The sequence below is a fragment of the Pseudorca crassidens genome, chromosome 19 (assembly GCF_039906515.1).
Source record: "Pseudorca crassidens isolate mPseCra1 chromosome 19, mPseCra1.hap1, whole genome shotgun sequence".
Lineage (NCBI taxonomy): Eukaryota > Metazoa > Chordata > Mammalia > Artiodactyla > Delphinidae > Pseudorca > Pseudorca crassidens.
In genome coordinates this window covers 14,605,852-14,626,697 of record NC_090314.1, presented here as the reverse complement: position 1 = coordinate 14,626,697, position 20,846 = coordinate 14,605,852, and the positions used below count along the sequence as shown (strand labels likewise).

The 20,846-nt window shown below is 53.5% G+C and overlaps 2 protein-coding genes across 7 annotated transcripts in view; one reads left to right on the top strand and one right to left on the bottom strand.

The window, feature by feature from the left end:
* The window catches only part of SHPK (sedoheptulokinase), a 20,351-nt gene extending 18,982 nt beyond the window's left edge, over positions 1–1,369 (bottom strand). For 2 of the 3 annotated variants that reach the window (XM_067717418.1, XM_067717419.1), the window contains exon 1: positions 1,115–1,369. In XM_067717418.1, the coding sequence (XP_067573519.1) occupies positions 1,115–1,330 (216 nt within the window). In that variant the 5' untranslated portion in view covers positions 1,331–1,369. Of the gene's footprint in view, positions 1–382 lie in introns of all 3 variants that reach the window. The other variant, XM_067717420.1, reaches the window with a different exon arrangement.
* Positions 1,257–20,846, top strand: CTNS (cystinosin, lysosomal cystine transporter). 4 transcript variants are annotated; one of them, XM_067717431.1, is made up of 12 exons: positions 1,257–1,878; positions 3,301–3,556; positions 4,642–4,721; positions 8,685–8,763; positions 9,946–10,030; positions 14,437–14,540; positions 14,658–14,789; positions 15,706–15,805; positions 15,896–16,015; positions 17,076–17,246; positions 19,020–19,137; positions 19,879–20,846. In XM_067717431.1, exons 2-12 carry the CDS (start codon positions 3,510–3,512, stop codon positions 19,932–19,934), a joined length of 1,092 nt encoding a protein of 363 aa, XP_067573532.1. In that variant the 5' UTR covers positions 1,257–1,878; positions 3,301–3,509; the 3' UTR covers positions 19,935–20,846. The 4 variants fall into 4 exon arrangements, with proteins under 4 accessions (XP_067573532.1, XP_067573530.1, XP_067573531.1 ...); XM_067717429.1 differs by having other exon boundaries at positions 19,398–20,846; XM_067717430.1 differs by lacking the exon at positions 3,301–3,556 and having other exon boundaries at positions 19,398–20,846.

The window sequence follows — 20,846 nt, the reverse complement described above, 5'->3', positions numbered from 1 at the left end:
CATTGCCTCCACTTCATGGTCCATGAAGTGAGATAATCATTCTAAAATGTCCTGATGCCCCAACCAAGCTAATTTTGAAAGCCTCTATGAAAATGCGAAGTGCTCCTGAAATCTTTATCCTCTGAAATGCTTCTGATCAAGATGGACTCTGAACCCTAAAGGACTGAGTCCAGGTATGTGGCAAGAGCTTGTGAAAAACAAAGCTATTGGGAGTGGGGTTTGGCTCAGAAAATCGAGGTTTGTGGCTGGAAGGGGCCATAGAGGTCATCTATTTCAATTATAAGAACAAGCTGAGATCCAGGAAAAAAAAAAAAGGCATGAGGATACACAGAAAGTTCCTTGATATTAATCTGTATTATCAATGAACTGAACATAAAGCTACCTTTTTCAAGGAATTAATGGAATCCATCTCTGAGGACTGACATCCTTTCTGAACCCACAACTTGCAATTGAGCCCACTGTGGTGAAATTCTCCATTTCTATATTGTAGCTTTCACAAAACACTAGTTTTCGTGTAGAATTATCAATCTGACCTTTTTCTAACATTTTAATTGTGGTATCTCTCAATGTCTATCTGTCCTGGTGTCTTTCTTCCAAGGTATCTCAGCCTTTGGAGCCAGGGGACTTTTGCTGTCCAAGTGTTTGAGTTCCTCCACCCACAATCCACTCCTGCGGGATGAGAGAGCGGCAGGTTACGCTGGATTTTGCGTCTGATTTCTCAAGGAAAACCCAGACACCGCCCTAGGGAACAAGCTGAATCCTGAATTTGAGGACACCTGCAGATGTGAGGAGCAGAGAGCCGCAAGAATGAGAAGGCAGCCTGAGATCGCTCCATATGCAGGAGAGCAATTTCCTTCAGGTCAGGATACAGAAAGTGGAGGGCAGAGAGCACGGGGGTATAGCGCCAAGGTCAAGGCTCCCAAAGAAGGCCCGAGAGTGGGGCGATCGGTGCCAGCAGGTGGGAAAGCTCCTGGGAGGAGATCTATCGGATCGAGGGAGTTGCAGCGGGCAGGCAGAGATCAGGCAGGCTGGAGCAGTTAGGGAGACTTCTTTGAGGAGGAAGAGGGTGTCTGGAGGCTCCTGGAGGCGGCGAGGCTCCAGGGCGCTGCCTCACCTGGGGCCCCGCCGCCGCGCTCTGGGCCGCAGTCTCGGCCCGCGCAGGCCGGGCACAGCTCGCCAGTACCACGAACCCGGAAGGGTCGCCGCGCGCGGCCTCCACCAGGGCCGCCTTCACAGACGTGGTGCCCAGGTCGATGCCGAGAGTGACAGACCGTGCAGCCATGACAGCGATTGAGTCTGGGGCCCGGGCGCCCCTTCCAGCACACTTCATCCGGGACAGAGGCGCCGAGGCGGGGCCTCGCCTGCCAATCTTTCCAGCCACGCTCAACACGACGAATTCTCGTCTTCCCATTGGTTGAGGAAGGCCGAGTCCCGCGCACCCCGAGTGACGGGCCCCGGCTATAGGCGGAGCCGCGGTGGAAGGCGGAACCTACAGGCCCCGCCCCGCAGGGCAGGGTTTGCGATGTGGCCCGAGGCTTCGGCCTTGCTCACCAAAGTACCAGTACCCCGAGTCTCGCTGGGGGATGCGAGAGCTTCTGTGACCCTAATAGTGACTTAACCCTCCCACATATCCGAGCCTGCCAAGTTGCCTGAGCCCCTCCGCTCCTCCCCAGCCCCAAACTGTCTCGCCGAGACGCGGGAAAACTACAGCTCCCAGGGTGCACCGCGCCGAGACCTGTACTCCGCGGATCAGGTGGCTCGAGTCAGGTGACTTCTGGTCCGCCCCACACTAAGTCAAGCCGGCCGGAGGAAGCTGGTACAGTCCGAAGCGGCTCCTGCGTCCCGTCTGGTCGGTCCCCTGAGCCTAGAGGACCTCAGGTGAGAGCCGACGCGGCCCCGACAGCCTCCCCGCCTCGTCTCCCAGGCGGACCCCCTGAGGCCTAGAGACTGGCACAGCAAGTCAGTTGGGCAGCCTGCCGCGCATCCAGCCTCCCTCAGCCGCGCCAGGGTTCCTTCCCCGGCCGCTAGCCCCGGCCTCGAGGCACCGGACAGCACCCGGGTTGAAGGGCTCGGGTGGTAGTGAGTGGAGGCAGGGGACACCGGGCTGCCGAGGTGGTGTGGGAGGCTCTGTTCCAGTGCAGGTTAGCGTCCCTTCCCCGCTTTCTGCTTAGTTGCTGCCTGAATCTGGGTCGCAGAGTTTGCAGATTGCTTGGCAGAGGGGAGACACTGAGAGGACCACGTCAGGAACTCCTTTTGGGGTGCTGAGCGCCGGGCTGGGCTACCGGGGAGTGGGCAGGACGAGACCCGGTCCCGCCCTCCGGGCCTTTCAAGCTGGAGGAAGGGAGGACTACTGGGCCCTGCCTTTTTCACCAATGTTGAGGAAAATTACAACCTAGGCTTTGTGAGAGCCTGCTAAGGGCCCTAGGCAACAGCTGTATTTACTTTACATCATTGTTTCTCATCCTTTTTTTCTTACCAACCCCTTCCCCTTGAAATTTTAATACTGCTGATAAAAGGACCACGAATCGTGCCTAACGTGTCATTTAATTTAAGTCCTATGATTTAGTTCCCACTGTCCCTGTTTTCACTTTAGGAAATTGGAGCTTGAGGAGGTTAAGCAGCACCCCAGAGTCACACAGCTAATAACTGGGGAGCTTAGGTTCAAACCTGTGCAGTCACTCCCCAGGGCAGACATTCCTTGCCACTATGTTTTCCTTCTCCAAGTGAAGAAGATCCAGGGAGTTCCAGATTGTACAAAAGGTGACAGGATTAACCGGATACCTGACCAAGTGGAGCTACCACAGGAAACCCCTGACCCCAGGTTTCCCCTGGGAGGGGATTGGGAGTGGGAGGCTTCTTGAAGCAGGTGGCATCTGAGCGAGGCCTAGAATATATCAATAGAACTTACACAGGAAGAGCAGCATGTCAGACAGAGCCCATTGTGGTGAAATTCTCCATTTCTACCTCGTAGCATTCACAAAACACTAGTTTTTGTGTATAATTATAGTTTTTAATATTTTATTTATTTATGCACGCATGCATGCTGTGCCAGGTCTTAGTTGCGGCACGCAGGATCTTTAGTTGCGGCATGCGGACTCTTAGTTGCGGCATGCATGCGGAATCTGGTTCCCCTGCCAGGGGTCAAACCCGGGCCCCCTGCATTGGGAGTGCGCAGTCTTACCCACTGGACCACTAGGGAAGTCCCTGGGTATAATTTTAACCTGATCTTTTTCAGACATTGTAATCGACCACATATCTCTTAAGTTCGTTTTATATCTGTCCTAATGTGTTTCTTCCAAGGTGTGTCAGCGTCTAGGACCAGGGAACTTCTGCTGTCCAAGAGTTTGAGTTTCTCAGTCTACATTGCAATCCTGTGGAATGAGAGAGGAGCCGGTTAGGTCTGATTCTGTGCCTGAGTTCTCAAGGAAAACCCAGACTCTGCCCTGGGGAACAAACTGAATCCTGAGCTTGAGGACATCAGCAAGTGTGAAGAGCAGAGAGTGGCAAGAATGAGAGGGGAGTCATTCCACATACACAGGAGAGCAATTTCCCGCAGGTCAGGGTACAGAAAGCAGAGGGGCAGAGAGCACGGGGATACAGCGGCAAGGGCAAGGCCTCCAGAGGAGGCCAGAGAGTGGGGAGATGGGTGCCGGCGGGTGGGAAAGCTCCTGAGATAAGACCCAATGATCGGGGGAGCTGCAGCAGGCAGAGAGGCCCCTGGAGGAGACGGAGGGGCAATGGAGGTCAGGCAGGCTGAAGCAGTCAGGGAGACTTTTTCGAGGAAGGGGAGTATCAGGAGGGTTCTTGAGGCCTTTTGGGGAAACTGAAACCAGAGAGGGGGGCAGGGATGTTTCCACACAGACCTCTCATGGCTCTCCAACAGTCCACAGGAATCCCCAGAGGCTGTCACAGGTGGCGGGGCAGAGCACTGTACACTGAAGCAGCATGCGGAAGCCAAGTTATAGATATTTAAGCTCACCTGCCCCATCTTGACCCTTGGTTCACCTGTTGTGCGTGGGGGTTATGGGTACGCAGTAACCCATCTCCTTCACTTAACCAATGAGCTGCCACGGGGCTGATCTGAGGCTTGTCCCACACTGGGTCCCCTTTGTGAATGATCCCCGCCGGTCCCAGAGAAGTGACACTTGTTAAACGAAAATGTCCTAATCAAGGGTCGGTTGGTGGCATTAACCCATAGACGCTTATCCCAGGACAGGAAATGAAGTTAATTTCCTTAAGGTTTATAGGTTCACAAAGTCAAATATCTGACCACAGTTTTAATATCTTCTGGAAAAAAGAACCCCCAGCCAATAAGACTGCATTCTTTCTTTCTGTTTACTAGGTTGCACAAAGCAGTTGAAGAGGGAAAAATTCAGCATTTGTCCACTTCCTCAGGGTGGGACCTTACACAACCCACTTAGCCTCTCTGAGCCCATTTCTCCACATGTCAAAGAAAGATAAGTCCTCCCTGGGGTCCCCTTCTCCAAGCTGGTGATACAAAGCCCATTGAAGTCACAGGTGTGAAGTGGAAGTCCTTTAGGAACTGTCCGTGCCATGGTTCCAGGTGGCTTATTGTCCACTTGTTGCTGAGCTGATCCAACTTTAACCTGAACTTCTCTTGCTGTTTGTTTTTCTTTCTAGTTCATTGAAATCGAGGAACATGATAAGGAGGTGGCTGGTTATTTTTAGCCTTTTTCCCCTGAAGCTCATAGAGAAATGTGGTAAGTTGAGAAATGGATAAAGAGGGAAATGGAGTAAGTAGCCTGACTTGTTTGCCGCCAAAAGTTCAGGACCATCCAGCTTGCATGTGTCTGCCTGCCCCTTGGCCAGATGGGCACCCAGTGAGTGGAGCAGACCGAGGTCTGGAGTCCAGGAGTTTTACAGGGAGCCAGATGGTTCCACAGATAATTAGCCTTCTGCCCCGGGGTCCCTATTCCCTTTTCTGTATCACCAACATCAAACTGTGGAGCTCTGAAAATCTGGGATAATATCTGTAGAGAAGAGCTTGTGTTCCCACCCTGTAGACCTCAAAGAAGGGAGTTATGGGTCCTGGGAGATGCTGCAGAAGCAGGTGAGGTGGCCACCTTGTTGCACCTGGTTCTACCAAGCGGTAGACACCTGAGGAGCCTGCCCGGCATCGCCTGGTATGATGAGAAAGCTCTTCCCTTAGACAGGGACCGAGGAACCAGAGTGAAGCAGGGCTAGGGGCCTCACAGAATTCAGGCTGGTTGTCGAAAAACACGTCAGGGTTTGTGCATCCTTGTGAGGCTTGACCTTCAGAGCAGGGCCCTTAGAGGCCTGTATCATTCCATCGATTCTCCACTGCCCAAACATTGCTGAAATTCCTTCCACGAAAAGCTGCGTAGAGCCTCCATGGACACCAGGCCCATTATTTTGATCATCTGGCTGTTGTCAAAAATCAAATACATCTTGGGAATTCCCTGGCAGTCCAGTGGTTAGGACTCGATGATTTCACTGCCAAGGGCCCGGGTTCAATCCCTGGTCAGGGAACTAAGATCCCACAAGCCTTGCAGCACAGCCAAAAACAAATCAAATACATCTTAAAACCCCCAGCTAAAGTTTCCAAATTAACCTTATACGAACCGTGCAAACCCTTGCCAAAGCTCCCCAGGAGCCACGCGCAGTGGGTGCCCTGCTCCAATTATTTGGCCTCTTGAGCCTCTGAGAAAACACAGGTCATCTGATCAGCTCTTCCAGGTTTGTTAAACAATCAGTCATGTCACCTTGTAGTCACACCTTGCGGGTAAGCAATTTCCGAGAAAGAAGAGGTTTCTTCCAAGAAAGAAAGAACACCATGGAGTCCAGTGTTCTTCCATACGAATGCCAGAGCCCCACTCCAGACCTGCCGGATCATATTGTCTGGGACTAAGGCCCCGAAGTGTGTACATGAGCCTTGGGCTGCTTTAAATAAAACTCCATTAGTCATGCTAATGCACTGCCCTAGGAAAGAAGAACAAATCCAACTGCCACCACTCGATCATACAGAGGGCTGACTTAGGCCCAGAGAGGGTAGAAGTCTCTCCCAAACTTGTCTCTGCTTTCGGGAGTGGTGTTAGAGGACCAATGATGAGATCATTTGCCTTCGGAGTTTTTTGCCCCTGACTTCTTTGGGTGGAATCTTGAGGTGCTGCCACCTAGTGGCAAGGACCTGCGCTCTGGACCAGGCTGGCCTAGGTTTAAATCTTGCCTCTACCGTTTCTGAGCTGTGTGAGCAGGACACTTGCCCTCATGGGTTTCTCCACTTTCTTCTATCCGAAATAGGGATCACGTTGCCCGTCTCTCACTGTTATAGTAATTTGAGGATGGGAGTTCACAGTACAGCAGAGTGGCTGGCGTGGGGTGGGAGGCATAGTGGGAGATGTGCCAATAAGGATTAGTTTTTAAAATGCAAAGACTCTCCTTGGGGGAACCTTCAGGTAGTCCCACCAAGACTCATTTGGTTATTCGGATGTGGTGTCCAGAGACTCCTGCCCTGGGGCAAACTTTAAAACATGCTTTCCCAGGATATGATATGATGCCAGCTTCCTAACTGCCTCCCATCTTGGGCTAAAAAATGTCCTGCAGGGTTTACATGATAAGAATAGTCACCAGCAATTATTTCGCACTCAGGCTGTGTGGAAATTGCATCACAGACGTCACCACGCTTTATCTTCACAGTGCCCCCGGGAGGGAGGGAGTGCTGTGCTCTCCATTTCACAGGTGAGGAAATGGAGGCTCAGGGAGGTTAAGTACGTTACTCTCGGTCACACAGCGAGGAAGTGACAGAGCCAGGAGGGAACTGTGTGACCCAGAGCCCAGTCTCTCCGCTGCTGAGCGCTGCCATCTTCCTTGGGGCTAAGTGAGGGGAAGTGGTTGAACCCTGACCTGGTTCTCTGAGAGCTCACAACCTCCTCTTTTAAAATGCAAAGTCTGGAAGAGTTAAGGCCATGTGGATCTCCCACTCACCCTGACCACAGTCCCAGCAGAGCCCCAAGGGACCCAGAATGTGGGTGGCTACCTGGCATCACCTTCAGTATCCCTGTCCTGGGCAGGGTCTTGCTTATCTGATGTGGTCCTCAGGCTCTAGGTAGAAAGTAACAGCAGGGACCTTTAAGTCCTCCTACCTCAGCTGTGCAGCCCAGAACAGAGCCTCGGGCTGGTATGAGAGAGGTGAGTGTGAACAAGGAGGGGCAGAGCTGCCTCCAGGCCCCAAAGATACACCTAAGGAGGGGGTGGTGGGTGGGGACCATCCTACTCTGCTCTGAGCAGCTTGGCCTCCCAAGGGCCAGGGTGGGGACTGCAACTGACTGTGGGAATCAGCTTGGAGACTTTCAGGCATGCGCCAGAGCCTGCATCTGCATCCACCTGCAGGCCAGCCTGGACAAGGTGGCTCAGGTGGGGCCTGAGAGGTCCCGGGTCACAGAGCCAGGCCCCGGAGTGCAAGTTTCAGGCTGGCAGGTTCCCTTGGAGGAGATGAGGTTACTCTCCGCCCCTCCCCCCACTCCCACTGAGGTGTCCGGACAGAGGAAGAGAAACTACTAGGGAGGAGGACTGAGAAGGGGCTCAGACAGTGGAGGTTGAATTAGGGAACTTTTAAGTTTCCTTCCAACCTGAGCATCTAAAATTTCAGTTCTTCGTCTCTGCCTTTGAGGGGTCTGGGGAGACCTGGAGGGAGAGGGAGACCTGGGCCCCACCTGTATCCACTACCCACACAAGGACCATCTTCATCAAACTGAGCACCTGCTTTCCCCTGTGGACCCCCTTCCCAGCCCCGTCTATGTTCATGATCACACCTTAGGCTGCGAAGGCCCTCAGGTGAGGGAGGTGAAGTAGACGCGTGCCTGGGGCATTGGGAACACCTTGGGTGCCGGGGCCGCCCAAAGAACATAGGAAGAGGTCAGAGAGAAGCTAATTCACTCCTGGTCTGTGGCCAAGCTGCCCTGGAGTGTTTGGCTTCCCAAACCTGCTTCCTCCCTCACCCCCGAGGCCTATCTGTCTACCTGCTGAGTTAGCATCTTAATGCCAAGAAGAAATCTCCCAGAGTGAAACTGTGTACTGTTCACCAGTCTCTCCCGCATCCCCAGCAGAGTCAGCCTCCGGAAGGGGATCAATGAATGGGGTGAGCTGGGTTTGTACAGGAGCCCAAAGGCGGTTCTTTAGAAACAGGTTAGCTGGGCCCCAGGTGTCTCTCTGAGACTACAGGACGGGACAGGACCAGTTATGCAGGGCCAGTTTAGCTCCATGAACAGAGGAAGCCATTGTGCTTTCCATCTGAAGAGGTGGTTTAAGCCCACATGTTCCAGTCCCAGATTGTGGCTTGATTTCCTTTGGGCCAGTTGGGCCAAAAACTGGGACCAGTTTTGGGGCTCCATGGTTTCTATTTCTGGGTGACTCCTACAGACCCTCAGAGCTCATCGGTGGGAGAGGAGGACGCTACAGCATCTCCTCCTCAGGCCTGTGTCTCCCTCTATTTCTGGCAGCAGGAGGGGAGAGAGCATAACAAGGACATTTCCAGTCCCATCACTTACTTAGCCCCTCAGAATCTCAGAGTCTTTGCCTAGGGGATAGAGGTGGTTATAAATCAGACTTCGCAAGTTCAAGTGTCAGGAGCCCTCCTCCCAGCGTCTCAGTGGGCCTGAGTTCTCTGACCTCATGACTTATGCCACTGATTTGGGTCATTCCAGAGTCCACGGTCAACTTCTCTGTTCCTCCCACCGTGAAGCTGGAAAATGGAAGCTCCACCAACGTCAGCATCTCCCTCCCGTAAGTTCCCAGGCCCAGCTTTGTCCTCAGCCCAGCTCGTTCGCCCCACAGCTGGGTCAGGGCTGACCCCCGGCTCAGTCTGTTCATATTTTAAGTGTGATGCCCTTGCCTCTTCACTTTAAGACGAGCCAGGGAAAGAAAGGCAGCGGCCCTAGGCTGCAGACCGAGGTCCCAAAGTCTCTCCCCAACCGCTGAATCCTTGCTTCCAGCGGGAGGAGGATGACACGTGAGCCTTTTCCCCAGCTGAGGAGAGTCCTTGAGTGACCAGCAGTTGATGCCAGACTTCCAAGTGGTCCTTTCCAAGGTTCGAAATATTTGAAGAGAGCCCTGGAGGTTGGGGGCGAGGAGCTAGGTCGCTTGGCAGTGCTTCTGAGATCACATCCAACTGCATCTGCATTGGGTGGATCCCACTGTGCAGCGCTCCTGCTGAGGCTTGTCTGAGAGTCTCTCTAGCTGCCCTCTGCTGGTTCCTGCACGAGGGTGCCGACCTAGTCCAGACTGTGCCAGAGAGCTTACCTCCTCTGTATCCTTCCCTGCTTTGTCCAACTCTTGCCTCCCAGCCATGAGGATTCCCCAAGATGAAGATCTGGGAAGATTTTTTTTCTCTTTACCCTTCTCCCTTTTCCTCACCTCTCCCGGGATGTCTGATCTCAAACCAAAGCTTTGGGACCAAGGCTCCCTAACAGACCCGCATTCCATCCCCAGATCCTGCCATTTCTGCACATCGACACCTTGTGAATCTGACACATCACCCCCTCAGCACAACTCTCCCCTCTGCAGAATCCTTAAGCAGCTTTCCACCGCCTTCCAAATTAACTCCAGGCCTCTAAGCCCAGACTTGAGGTCCCTATGGGCTGCTCCCACTCAGACATATCTCACTGCTTTCTGGGGTTGCTGCTCCCTGCCACCTGACCCTTCTCAGAAGCCTTTCCCACCAGAGCAGATGCCATGGTCCTGTCGGCCTCTGGACACCTCATGTGGCATTCACAGCCAGTTTCCCACCTTCTTGTGTTCTCACTGGCCACAGGGACCCCACCTCTCAACCCCCCCAGGGCCAAGCACATAGCAGTGCCTCACCCTAATTGCTTGAGAAATGACAGGCCTGCTGTGAAATCCAGAGGGCTGGTTGAGATCTCACAGAGTACAGCTTCTCAGCAGTAACCAGACTCTTGTCCTCCACAGGCGTCCTTTAAATGCAACCTTGGTGATCACTTTTGAAATCACATTTCGTTCAAAAAACATTACTATCCTTCAGCTCCCTGATGAAGTAAGTAATGAATCATAACTGATGGGTAGAAAACTACTGGATAACAAAACACATTTTAACTAAGTGCTTGTGTAAATAGGCCACCTTGTTTTTATACCATGGGCTGCCCCTGTCCTATTATTCTAGAAATCTCAGATTTGGGCTTTGTTAGTCTCTTTGAGGATGGGCTTTTTATGCTATGCAGATGGAATTAGGAAGGTGATGGTAAGAAATCTGAGGCAGAAATGGTTCTGAGAATGTAGAAGAAATTCTTAAGATGGTTTTTTAAGACGTTGCTGCTCAAAGAGCATCGACAGACTAGGAGCATTGTCTCTGCTTTAAAATCTTTTCTTTTCTTTTCTTTTTTTTTTTTTTTTTTTTTTTTTGCTGTACGCAGGCCTCTCGCTGTTGTGGCCTCTCGCGTTGCGGAGCACAGGCTCCGGACGCACAGCCTCAGTGGCCATGGCTCACGGGTCCAGCCGCTCCGCGGCATGTGGGATCCTCCCGGACCGGGGCACGAACCCGCGTCCCCTGCATCGGCAGGCGGACTCTTAACCACTGCACCACCAGGGAAGCCCCTATTTTCTTTTTAATTGAAGTATAGCTGATTTACAATGTTATGTTAGTTTCAGGTGTACAGCAAAGTGATTCAGTTATACATACACATATGTATATATATTCTTTTATGTATATATTCTTTTTCAGATTCTTTTCCCTTATAGGTTCTTACAAAATACTGAATGTAATTCCCTGTGTTACACAGTAGGTCCTTGTTGGTTATCTATTTTATATATAATAGTGTGTATATGTTAATCCCAAACTCCTAATTTATCCCTCCCCACTAAAACTTTTTAGAAATGCCCTATCCCAGACCTACTGATTAAAAATCTGCATATAAGCAAGATTCCCCAGATGATTTGGGTCCACATTAAAGTTTGCAAAGCACTGTTCTGAGATCCCATTGGATGAGTGTTATTTCCAAAAACCAGTGCCAGAGGCCCAGAGGCTGTCTGATATAATAGTGATGACTATTTATAGTCTTTATACATTTATCTGTTAATACATACCCTGCTTCCACCTTACCAAGGTTTTGAGCCAATTACCAGTCAACCTGATTTTAAAACAAATCAGTAGGGGGAAAAAAGAAACCAGACAAGATGAACACAGGGATGAAATTGATAGCCGTGAGGCTCAGCATGAGGCCCTGTGTGGTCGTAGAAATGAGCTGCAAATCAGCTCTGAGCCTCCTAGCAAGCAAACAGTATTGACTCATGATCAGATAAAGAGCGTCTACCTAAAGGACCTGAGTGAGAGGGGAGTCTCATCTCATAGACAGGGCCATTTCCCACAACTTCCCCCTCCTGCCCCGGGATATGAGGCCTGCTGCAGGGTAAGAAAAGCCGTTGATTCTAAGAGCAGGTTGTGGTATTTAGCCCTCAGAAGTCTGGCTTGATCCACAGATCAAATTTAGACTCTGAGGAAAGGACGCTGATCACTTAGTTTAAGGGCCAGACATCTAAGGGAAAGATTAATCTTTTAAAAATAAGTGAGGGCTTCCCTGGTGGCACAGTGGTTGAGAGTCCGCCTGCCGATGCAGGGGACACGGGTTCGTGCCCCGGTCCGGGAAGATCTCACATGCCGCAGAGCGGCTGGGCCCGTGAGCCATGGCCGCTGAGCCTGCGCGTCTGGAGCCTGTGCTCCGCAACGGGAGAGGCCACAACAGTGAGAGGCCCACGTACCGCAAAAAAAATAATAATAAAATAAAAAATTTAAATAAATAAATAAATAAAAATAAGTGAAAATCAAGCATAACATTAAGCCAAAAAAAAAAAAAAAAAAGCCTGGACTGTATGATTAAAGTGCAAACACAGACAAAGCAAATCTATGGTGTTAGAAGAGTGGTTTCCCAACCAGTTTGCAAAGCAGAAATAGAGACATACATGTAGAGAACAAACATGGACACCAAGGGGGGAAAGCGGGGGCGGGGGTGGGGGGATGAATTGCGATTGACATGTACACACTAATATGTATAAAATAGATAACTAATAAGAACTCCTGTACAAATAAATAAATAAAAAACTCCTATAGTAAAAAAAAAAAAAAATAGTAGTTTCCTTTTGGGATCAGCGGTGACCAAAAGGGAACAGAACACAGCTTCTGGGGTCTGGAAACGTTCCATTTCTTGATCTGGGTGCTGGGTGCACTTTTCAGCACTTATGTTATAGTTCATTTTTTTCTTAAGAATTTAATTTAATTTTATTTATTTGTTTATTTATTTTTGGCTGCGTTGGGTCTTCACTGCTGTGCACAGGCTTTCCCTAGTTGTGGCGAGCGGGGGCTACTCTTCGTTGTGGTGTGCGGGCTTCTCATTGCGGTGGCTTCTCTTGTTGTGGAGCACGGGCTCTAGGCACGTGGGCTTCAGTAGTTGTGGTGTGCGGGCTCTAGAGCGCAGGCTCAGTACTTGCGGTGAACGGCCTTAGTTGCTCCATGGCATGTGGGACTTCCCGGACCAAGGTTTGAACCCGTGTCCCCCGCGTTAGCAGGTTCTTAACCACTGCGCCACCAGGGAAGTCCCTAGTTCAATTTTTTTATTTATTTTTTTTTTAGCGTAATGGTGGCAGATCCATTTGTAGAATGACCTATCTGGGCACCAACCCACTCTTCCAGGCTTATGCCTCCTTGACCCATCCCTTTCTCTAACTACTCCTGTCTACTCCCTGTGCCTTTGGAAACCACTGGGTAGAACTTGGGGGTCAGGCAGGTGGTCTAGGAGCCTGCGCTGTGAACCACAGGTGAGGTACATCACCCCAACACATCTCAGTTTCCTCATCTGTGGACAGAAGGTTAATAATGTTTCCTTGACAGGGCTGTGAGGATTAAAAGCAGTAGCAAGTATGAAATGTCTAGGATTGCAGCTGGCTCACAGAAAGAAAGCGCTCAGAAAAAAGATAGCAATAAATTTTGCTGTGGACCTAAAACTGCTCTAAAAGATAAAGTTTATTGATTAAAAAAATTAAAAGCAGGACTTCCCTGGTGGCGCAGTGGTTAGGAATCCACCTGCCAATGCAGGGGACACAGGTTCGAGCCCTGGTCCGAGAAGATCCCACATGCCACGGAGCAACTAAGCCCACGTGCCACAACTACTGAAGCCTGCACGCCTAGAACCCGTGCTCTGCAACAAGAGAAGCCACCACAGTGAGAAGGCCATCAACACAACTAGAGAAAGCCCACGTCCAGCAACGAAGACCCAACGCAGCCAAAAATAAAAATTAATTAATAAAAAAATTAAAAGCAGTTGTTATGATTTCATTCTGCCTTGTATCAGTTAATTTCCAATTGGAAGATTTTCCTCTTACCTAGTTCTACAAGGGACCTGATGGCCACTTAGAAATATGCAAACAACAGTTGCCAGGAAAATCTGCTAAAAATAAGAACAAATGAGGATGGGAAAGTAAAAGAGCCAAGAGTAGTACATGTCATGAAGACGTAGCTCACGAGACATTGGCCACGAACTGGATCCCAGGCTTTGCAGCAGCCACTTACACCGTTTCAATTGTCCTGCCAAAGCCCCCGATTTCTGGGGATAAGAGCAGAAAGACAGTGTTCAAGGGTCCCTGAAGAAGCCACTGCCATCCAGTGAGCCGCATCCTCACGGTGCCCACAACATGGCTGGAAGGCGGGGCCTGAAGCGTCATCCAGGGAACAAAGAGATGGGGGACAGTGTGGTTCAGTAAAGGTATCATCCCACTCCCTGCCACACTCGGGATTTGAGAGCATCAGGAAGCATGATTGGGAGGTCAGAAGTTGCAGGTAGGCCTCCAAGTACTGTTTCTTGGAGCAGAGCTTTCTATGAATATTGGGCAGAAATGAGGGTAAGGATGTTCTCCCTGCCGGGCGTCTGGTGTGTGCACCTCTTCTGTTTGTCGCTTGGCAGCCAGGCTGGGCGTGGGGCAGACATCCCTCTGTGGATCTGGAAGAGCCGTCCGTAGTAACGGAAGTAGAGGTAATAGCAGTCATCGTAGGGTAGTAGTGATGGTAACCACTTCACAGCTTGCTGCGTGTCAGGCTCGGTGCCGTAAGCTTTATGGACATTATGTCGTTCAGAGCAGCCCTGTAAGGTAGACACTTGTGTTCCCGTTTTACAGATAAGCAAACCAAGATCAGAGCTCAAATAGCTTGCCCGAGATCGAATGGCTAGTGAGACGAAGAGGGCCCTCCCACCATCCCTCAGAGATAAGCCAGGGGAGTCTGACGCTGATGTATGGGGATTCCAGCTGGCCGATTAGTCCAACATTTCTCCCTACTGTTAGGAAGCTCCTAGAAGGCAGGGGCTGTGTGTGACCTGTCCCTCCATTCCCTAGTGCATGGCCTGGAGCTGGGGTCCCAATAACTACGGGGCGCTGGACCTGATTCAGTTTTCCTAACAGGTTGTGGTCCCTCCCGGCGTGACAAATTCCTCTTTTCAAGTGACGTCTCAAAATGTTGGACAAGTTACCACTTATCTGCACGGAAATCACTCCAACCAGACCAGGTAGGCTGGCCTCTGCCCGTGTGGGCCCTAAATGATGAGAAGGGGGATGGTGCTGGCACGGGGGGTTTCCTCCGGAAGTCCAGCCCCAGCTCATCCTGGTCCCCGCATTCTCTCCAGCCCAAGGATACTCTTCTCCGTGATCCACAGCAATGTCGTCAGCATCATAAACCAGGTGATCGGCTGGATCTACTTTGTGGCCTGGTCCGTCTCCTTCTACCCGCAGGGGATCGCCAACTGGAGGCGGAAGAGGTAACCCACGGAGCTTCACGTGCAGTTTCACCTGGGGCCGGCAGGATGGGTGTTCCAACGAGGCTGTGGGCAGCCTGGGTTCTGACTTACCCTCTGCTCTTCTTTTTTCCTGTCCTTTCTTAAAAGTGGTCTAATGTGAAAGTTCTAAGCGCCTGTGTAGGACTTGCAGTGCTGGGCATTTGGTCTCTTGTGCAATTCAGGCCCTCCCTGCGAAAGCGACAAAATGGGGCTTCTCAGTGGAAGTGGAGAAGGGGCTGGGTGGGAGGAGCCCACCTGAATCTGCTGGGCTCCTGGTCCACGGAGCCCTGGAGGAATTAGTGTCAAGTTGTGCCCCAGTGCAGGAGTTGGATCCTTCGGCCTCAGAGACGAAAACCGGCCCACCTTGATTTTAAAGACAAGGGCCCAGGGCTTCCCTGGTGGCGCAGTGGTTGAGAGTCCGCCTGCCGATGCAGGGGACACGGGTTCGTGCCCCAGTCCGGGAGGATCCCACATGCCGTGGAGCGGCTGGGCCCGTGAGCCATGGCCGCTGGGCCTGCGCCTCCAGAGCCTGTGCTCCGCAACGGGAGAGGCCACAACAGTGAGAGGCCTGCGTACCGCAAAAAAAGACAAGGGCCCAGGCGTCATGCACCAAGGACACCTAGGCCACCAAGGAACGTGGGCCTCTGAGGGGCTGCTGAGCTGGGAACCAGGGAGGGGGGCGCTTCCTCTCTGCAGGAAGCCTCCAAACAATCCCAGGAGGGTGGGGTTCGGTGGCATTGGGGGTGGCATGGAAAGGGACCTGAGGACTGTGCTCTCCTTGAGGGAGCCAGGCCCTCCTTCCTGTGTGCTGGGAGCTCTGTCCCCTCCAGCCCCCGGCGGCCCCCAGTCTCACCCCCTGCTCTGCTTTGTCTCCCCGTCCCCCCGCCCCCCTCCTCAGTGTCGTGGGTCTGAGCTTTGACTTCGTGGCCCTGAACCTGATGGGCTTCGTGGCCTACAGCGTGTTCAACATCGGCCTCTTCTGGGTGCCCTCCATCAAGGTACGGCCCTGCTCACCCCCGCAGCCCAGTCCAAGCTGTCCGGTGGTCTGGCCACCCCTCACCCCCCAGCTTCTCCCCACTCCCAAACAGGAGCAGTTTCTCCTCAAATACCCCAATGGCGTGAACCCCGTGGACATTAATGACGTCTTCTTCAGCCTGCACGCGGTCGCCCTCACCCTGGTTATCGTGGTGCAGTGCTTCCTGTACGAGGTGAGCAGTGACCCTGGCACCCGCCGCAGCCTGCGCTGCCCAGGCCAACACCCGGCAGCACCTGCTGCCCATACCTGCCGTTTTACAGGAGACATGGAAACCCCCAGAAGGGAAATGTGTCCGTTCACTCACATCTGCTGGCCTATTATCCAGACCCCATTGCTGGGCACAGGGAACACCCCGTAAGCCCAAGTCCTCAGGCCGCCCCAGGTCTGGGGTGAGGGACACAGACAGAGACAGTGATGACCCAGCAGGCTGAGAGCTGAGCGGGCAGGGAGAGCACAGGTAGCTCGTGGGCCCCACGACTCAGCCAGGGAGGAGGGGGAAAGAGGGCACTGAGTTGTGGTCCAAGGGATGAGTGAAGTTCCCATGGCGATGCGGAAGAGGGCCAGGGTGGGGCACCCCGGCCGGCGGACAGAACTGTGAAGGCCAGGGACTGCGAGAGGGACTGCGAGCAGATGGGTGGCCAGGGTGGCGGTGGAGGGAGCAGGAGAGGCCCTGGGGGGCTCTGGGGGCCGGGCTGAGGAGCCCGGGCACAGCTGTGCTGCTGGAGGGCCGTCTGCTGTCTCAGCAGGGAAGGACGTCGTGAGTTAGTGCGTATTTCAGGGCATCGCTGATGCTACTGTTTCCTTTCACTTCCCTGTGGGTGCACCACTTCCCTTGGGGAGTTCTCTTCCCACACACAAGGCAGGCCAGAGCTGCTTGGCCCCCACCTTCACGAATCTTCTAGGTTTTCTTACCCTTTGCTGAGAAGGTTAGATGAGGGAGGCCTGCTTTTGGGAAAGAGATTCCAGAGCCAATCAGGCTCCCTGGGGTCATGGAAGGAGCCTGGGCCGAGATGAGGTGCCAGGCCTCCAGCGTGATGGGGGCCATGTCCCTAGCACCCTTCACTCCTGGTGGGCTCTGAGAGGGACCCCGCTCTGCAACATGGGAACAGGAAGCAAACGGGCTCTTCAGGTCCAAGAGGAGGGAACCAGAGACCCTGATAGTGACAAGGTGCAGTTGGTGCTGGGCTCTCTGCACCCCGCCCATCCCTTCCCCTGCCCTGTCTCATCCTCAGCGAGGCAACCAGCGGGTGTCCTGGCTGGCCGTCGGCTTCCTCGTGCTCTCCTGGCTCTTCACACTCATCACCCTGATCATGGCCGCGGTCAGGGCCACCACGTGGCTGCAGTTTCTCTTCTGCTTCTCCTACATCAAGCTGGCAGTGACGCTGGTCAAGTATTTTCCACAGGTACCTCCAGGGTCTGCCCGCCTTTTCCACAGGTACCTCCAGGGTCTGGCCGTTAGCGTGAGAGGGATGAGACACAGACCCTGGACCCGGCTCCCTTGGGGCAGCTTCTGGCCGGGGTGAGATGTGGATGGAAAGCTACAGGGAGGAGGCCGGCAAGCCCAGCAGGAGTGGGGCCTCACAGAAAACCGGCTGTGACCAGTACCTGCTCTTCCCAGGGGCCGGGAATCCCACGGGGAAGTCAGTGGCCGCTTCTTTGACTCATGCTCAGCTCTGAGAGTCAAGGGTTGTGCAAGTCACTCCCATCTCTCTCCAGCCCCACCTTTCTAATGACTTCAGCTTTGCCCCCCCACCCTACCACCACCACCCATTACCACCAACTGATGACCCTGATGGGCCACAGCAGGGTACCAGGAAGATGAGGTGTGGGGGGGAACCCGCCACCATTCAGGGTCCTCGTTGTGAGCCCTCAGCACCCTCCCTCGAGCACTCAAACAGTCCTCTTCAGAGCTGGGTCAGACAGCCTAAGAGTCAAACACAGCTTGCCCCACAGGCGGAATGGCCCGGGAGAGGGTCAGGTGTAGAAGAACTGCTAACTGCAGGCTGAATCTAGGCCCTTGCCTTTAACTCGCCTTCCCAGCACAGGGAACCTTGTGTTCCGTGGGCCCAGGAAGGAGAGCATTTTGGCCAGGGTCAGGGCCAGTACCCTGGAGGGCATGGAAACAGAGCCATCCGCTTAAGGATGAGCAGGACTCCGTTCTGTGGACAAGAGAGAAGGGGTGCTCCAGGCCGGGGCAGCCTGCACAAAGGCACAGGCACAGAAGACCCTGCCGGCGGAGCACTGTGAAGCTAGGAAGGCAGGACCAGGTCCCAGGGCGCTTGGGAAGGTGGCTTCAGAGTCGGGGGATGGTTTTGGGGGAGGTGGGGCCTCAGTCCCTGAGCGTGGGGAGGCTTGGGCCTGGGAAACCTGGGAGGCAGGAGCCCCAGTTAGAGATGTTTGGAACCGTCCAGGACTGGAGAGGTGGCAGCAAATACAGAAGAGGGTGGGAGAGGGCAAAGAAGGGGAACTGACAGGTGGCTAACTGGGAGAAGACCACTACAGAGGCCAAGCCGTCCCCCCGGGTGGTGGGAAGGGAGGTCAACGGTCAGAGAAGCCCAGAGGGCACTGGCAGCAGGAAGAGGGGCGATGTGCAAGTGGGCTGGACCTGGGAAGCCCGAGGTGGAGGCCCTAGAGCCCAACCAGGGCTGAGGAGGGAGTTAAGTCCACTCTGCAGATGGGGAGACTAAGGCTGGGAGAACTCAAGTCACTCTGCAAGGGTAACATAGCTCCTCCGATGGTGGAGCTGGGATTCCAAACCAGGCCATCAGACTCCCAGGCCATGTTCATAAGCTCAACATGAATCCAGTCCAGGCTGAGTTTGGGGAGACTCTCCATTTGAAGGTGAGTAGAAAAATCAGAGTTGCTGGGAAGCCAGGATAAGGAGGGCTGAAGAAGATGGAGAGGCAGCAGCTCCCCATCCCTCTGCCGGAGTTTGGGAGGTGCAAGGGAAGGAGGAGGAGGGCTGTTTGCTGAGCACGCAGAGGAGACCCCAGAACCCGCCCAAACCGTGCCCTCAGTCGAGGCTTGTCGGAGCCCAAAGGTCACTGTTTTTGGAGCTGAGGTCCAAGCGCATGAGTGGGAGGAATGAGAGCCGCTCTTGTTTGGAGCGCGGTCACGAGGTGCAGGAGGCCGCCACTCAGCCCCCTCACCGCCCTCCATCTGTCTGTCCGGCCCAGGCCTACTTGAACTTTTACTACAAAAGCACCGAGGGCTGGAGCATTGGCAACGTGCTTCTGGACTTCACTGGGGGCAGCTTCAGCCTCCTGCAGATGTTCCTCCAATCCTACAATAACGGTGAGTCAGCCGGCAGGCAGCTAGAGGCACAGGGCGGGGCCAGGCTTCCTGGAAACCACCCCTCCCCCACGCGGGGAATCCTAGCCAGTCCCAGCCCCCAAGGTGAGGCTTACCTCCGGCTTTGGCAGCTAGAGGATTTGTGGTTTCCTGGGCAGATGGGCACCCCGCCCCCCCACCCCCACAGCCCCACGTGCTCCAGTTGCTTCAGGGGCTGCCAATCTAAAACCAAAACCAATCCCATCCCTTCTGGCTGCTAACAGACCAGTGGACGCTGATCTTTGGAGACCCGACCAAGTTTGGCCTCGGCATCTTCTCCATCTTCTTCGATGTTGTCTTCTTCATCCAGCATTTCTGCTTGTACAGAAAGAAACCAGGGTATGACCAGCTGAACTAGCTCCCAGGGACCCAGCGGAAACAGCCCAGGCCCTGGGCCCTGGTGGGCAAGTTTCCACTAGGAAGGCTGAAAAAGCCGTCTGGAGTGCCGGGCTGGCTCCATGTGGAGAAGCACTCTTCCTCAGGGCCAAACTCCTTGAACTTGAACCAGCCTGCTTTCGTCCAGGACTCTTACAGGCCAGGGAGGAACCTACCTCTGGGATAGGCACCTGACTGTGTGCCGAGATTAATGGCCAGACCACTGGCGGCCCCTCCCAGACTCCCCAGAGGTCTCAGCCCCTCCCAGGCTTTGCTGGCCAGGCATCTGGCCCTCCTGCATCTTGATGCTGCACCTCTATTTTCTTCAAGGCTTCAGGCAGCACGCAGGGCTTCTGGCAGCCGTCCCAGGCAGGATTGAGCACTGAGCTTGGAGCCAAAGGCCTGGCCCCAAGCAACGAGTGTTTCTGGAAGCAGCTTGAAGGACTGACCTTGCAGCTGGGAGAGCCAAGGGTGCTTTGCTGCCACTGCTGTGTTCAGAGACCAAGCAGCCAGGTGCCGTGGCCAACAGACCTGAGGTGCTGGTGCTGGTGGCAGGGGGGCTAGGACTTTGGGGTTAGGCCTTGGGTACCTCCTCTGAAGGCTGCATTCTCTGAGCGCTCACTGTCCTGACACTCAATTCTACGTAAACCCACTTTCACGACTGCAATCACAGGTGGCCCAGGCCAGGCTCTGGTAAAGAAACAGTATTTCTGAGCCTTGAGGTACCCAACAGATTGGTTCAGAACCAGGCTCACATCCAACACTCTCTGGATCCTTATCACACTAACGACCCTTTTGGATTTTTCAAAGGGATGTTTTGGAAGTGAGTGGCTTACTTTCTTCTGCTGCTGCCTATCTCCACTTACCCATAGTCAGGCCCCAAGCCCCTCCAACTGCTCCTTACCCTGAGTCTGGAGTACAGGACACACACACACACCAGTCTGTGCCTTAGGCGCCTGTTAGACTTGCCACGTGGTGAAAACAGCTCCCCTGACGGGGAGGGCAGGCCCCCTTCCCTCCCCAGACCCCTACCTGAGACTCACCAATTTGTGGCTATTCAGGAGCCTCAGATAAGGACTTAAGACCAACTTACACAATCCTTATGGGCCCCACCTGATCCCAAAGCCCCTCCTTTCCCACTCCAAGCAGTTGTCCTTCCTTTGGAGGAGGGGAGGGGAGGGTCCCAGGACGTGCCTTGTACCTGCCATGAGCTTGTCAGTCCACTCTCGTAGTTGTTAACCACGAGATCAACATGAGGGGCTTCTGTCCTTAATTAAACCTGATTCATTTCCTCTGCA

Excerpts from the sequence above, each read along its gene's own strand:
- CTNS (XM_067717429.1), top strand. The coding sequence starts at position 3,510 with ATGAGAGGGGAGTCATTCCACATACACAGGAGAGCAATTTCCCGCAG. Across the intron at positions 3,557-4,641 it reads AGGAGAGCAATTTCCCGCAG|TTCATTGAAATCGAGGAACA; the intron begins GTCAGGGTACAG and ends TTTTCTTTCTAG. Across the intron at positions 10,031-14,436 it reads TCCTTCAGCTCCCTGATGAA|GTTGTGGTCCCTCCCGGCGT; the intron begins GTAAGTAATGAA and ends TTTTCCTAACAG.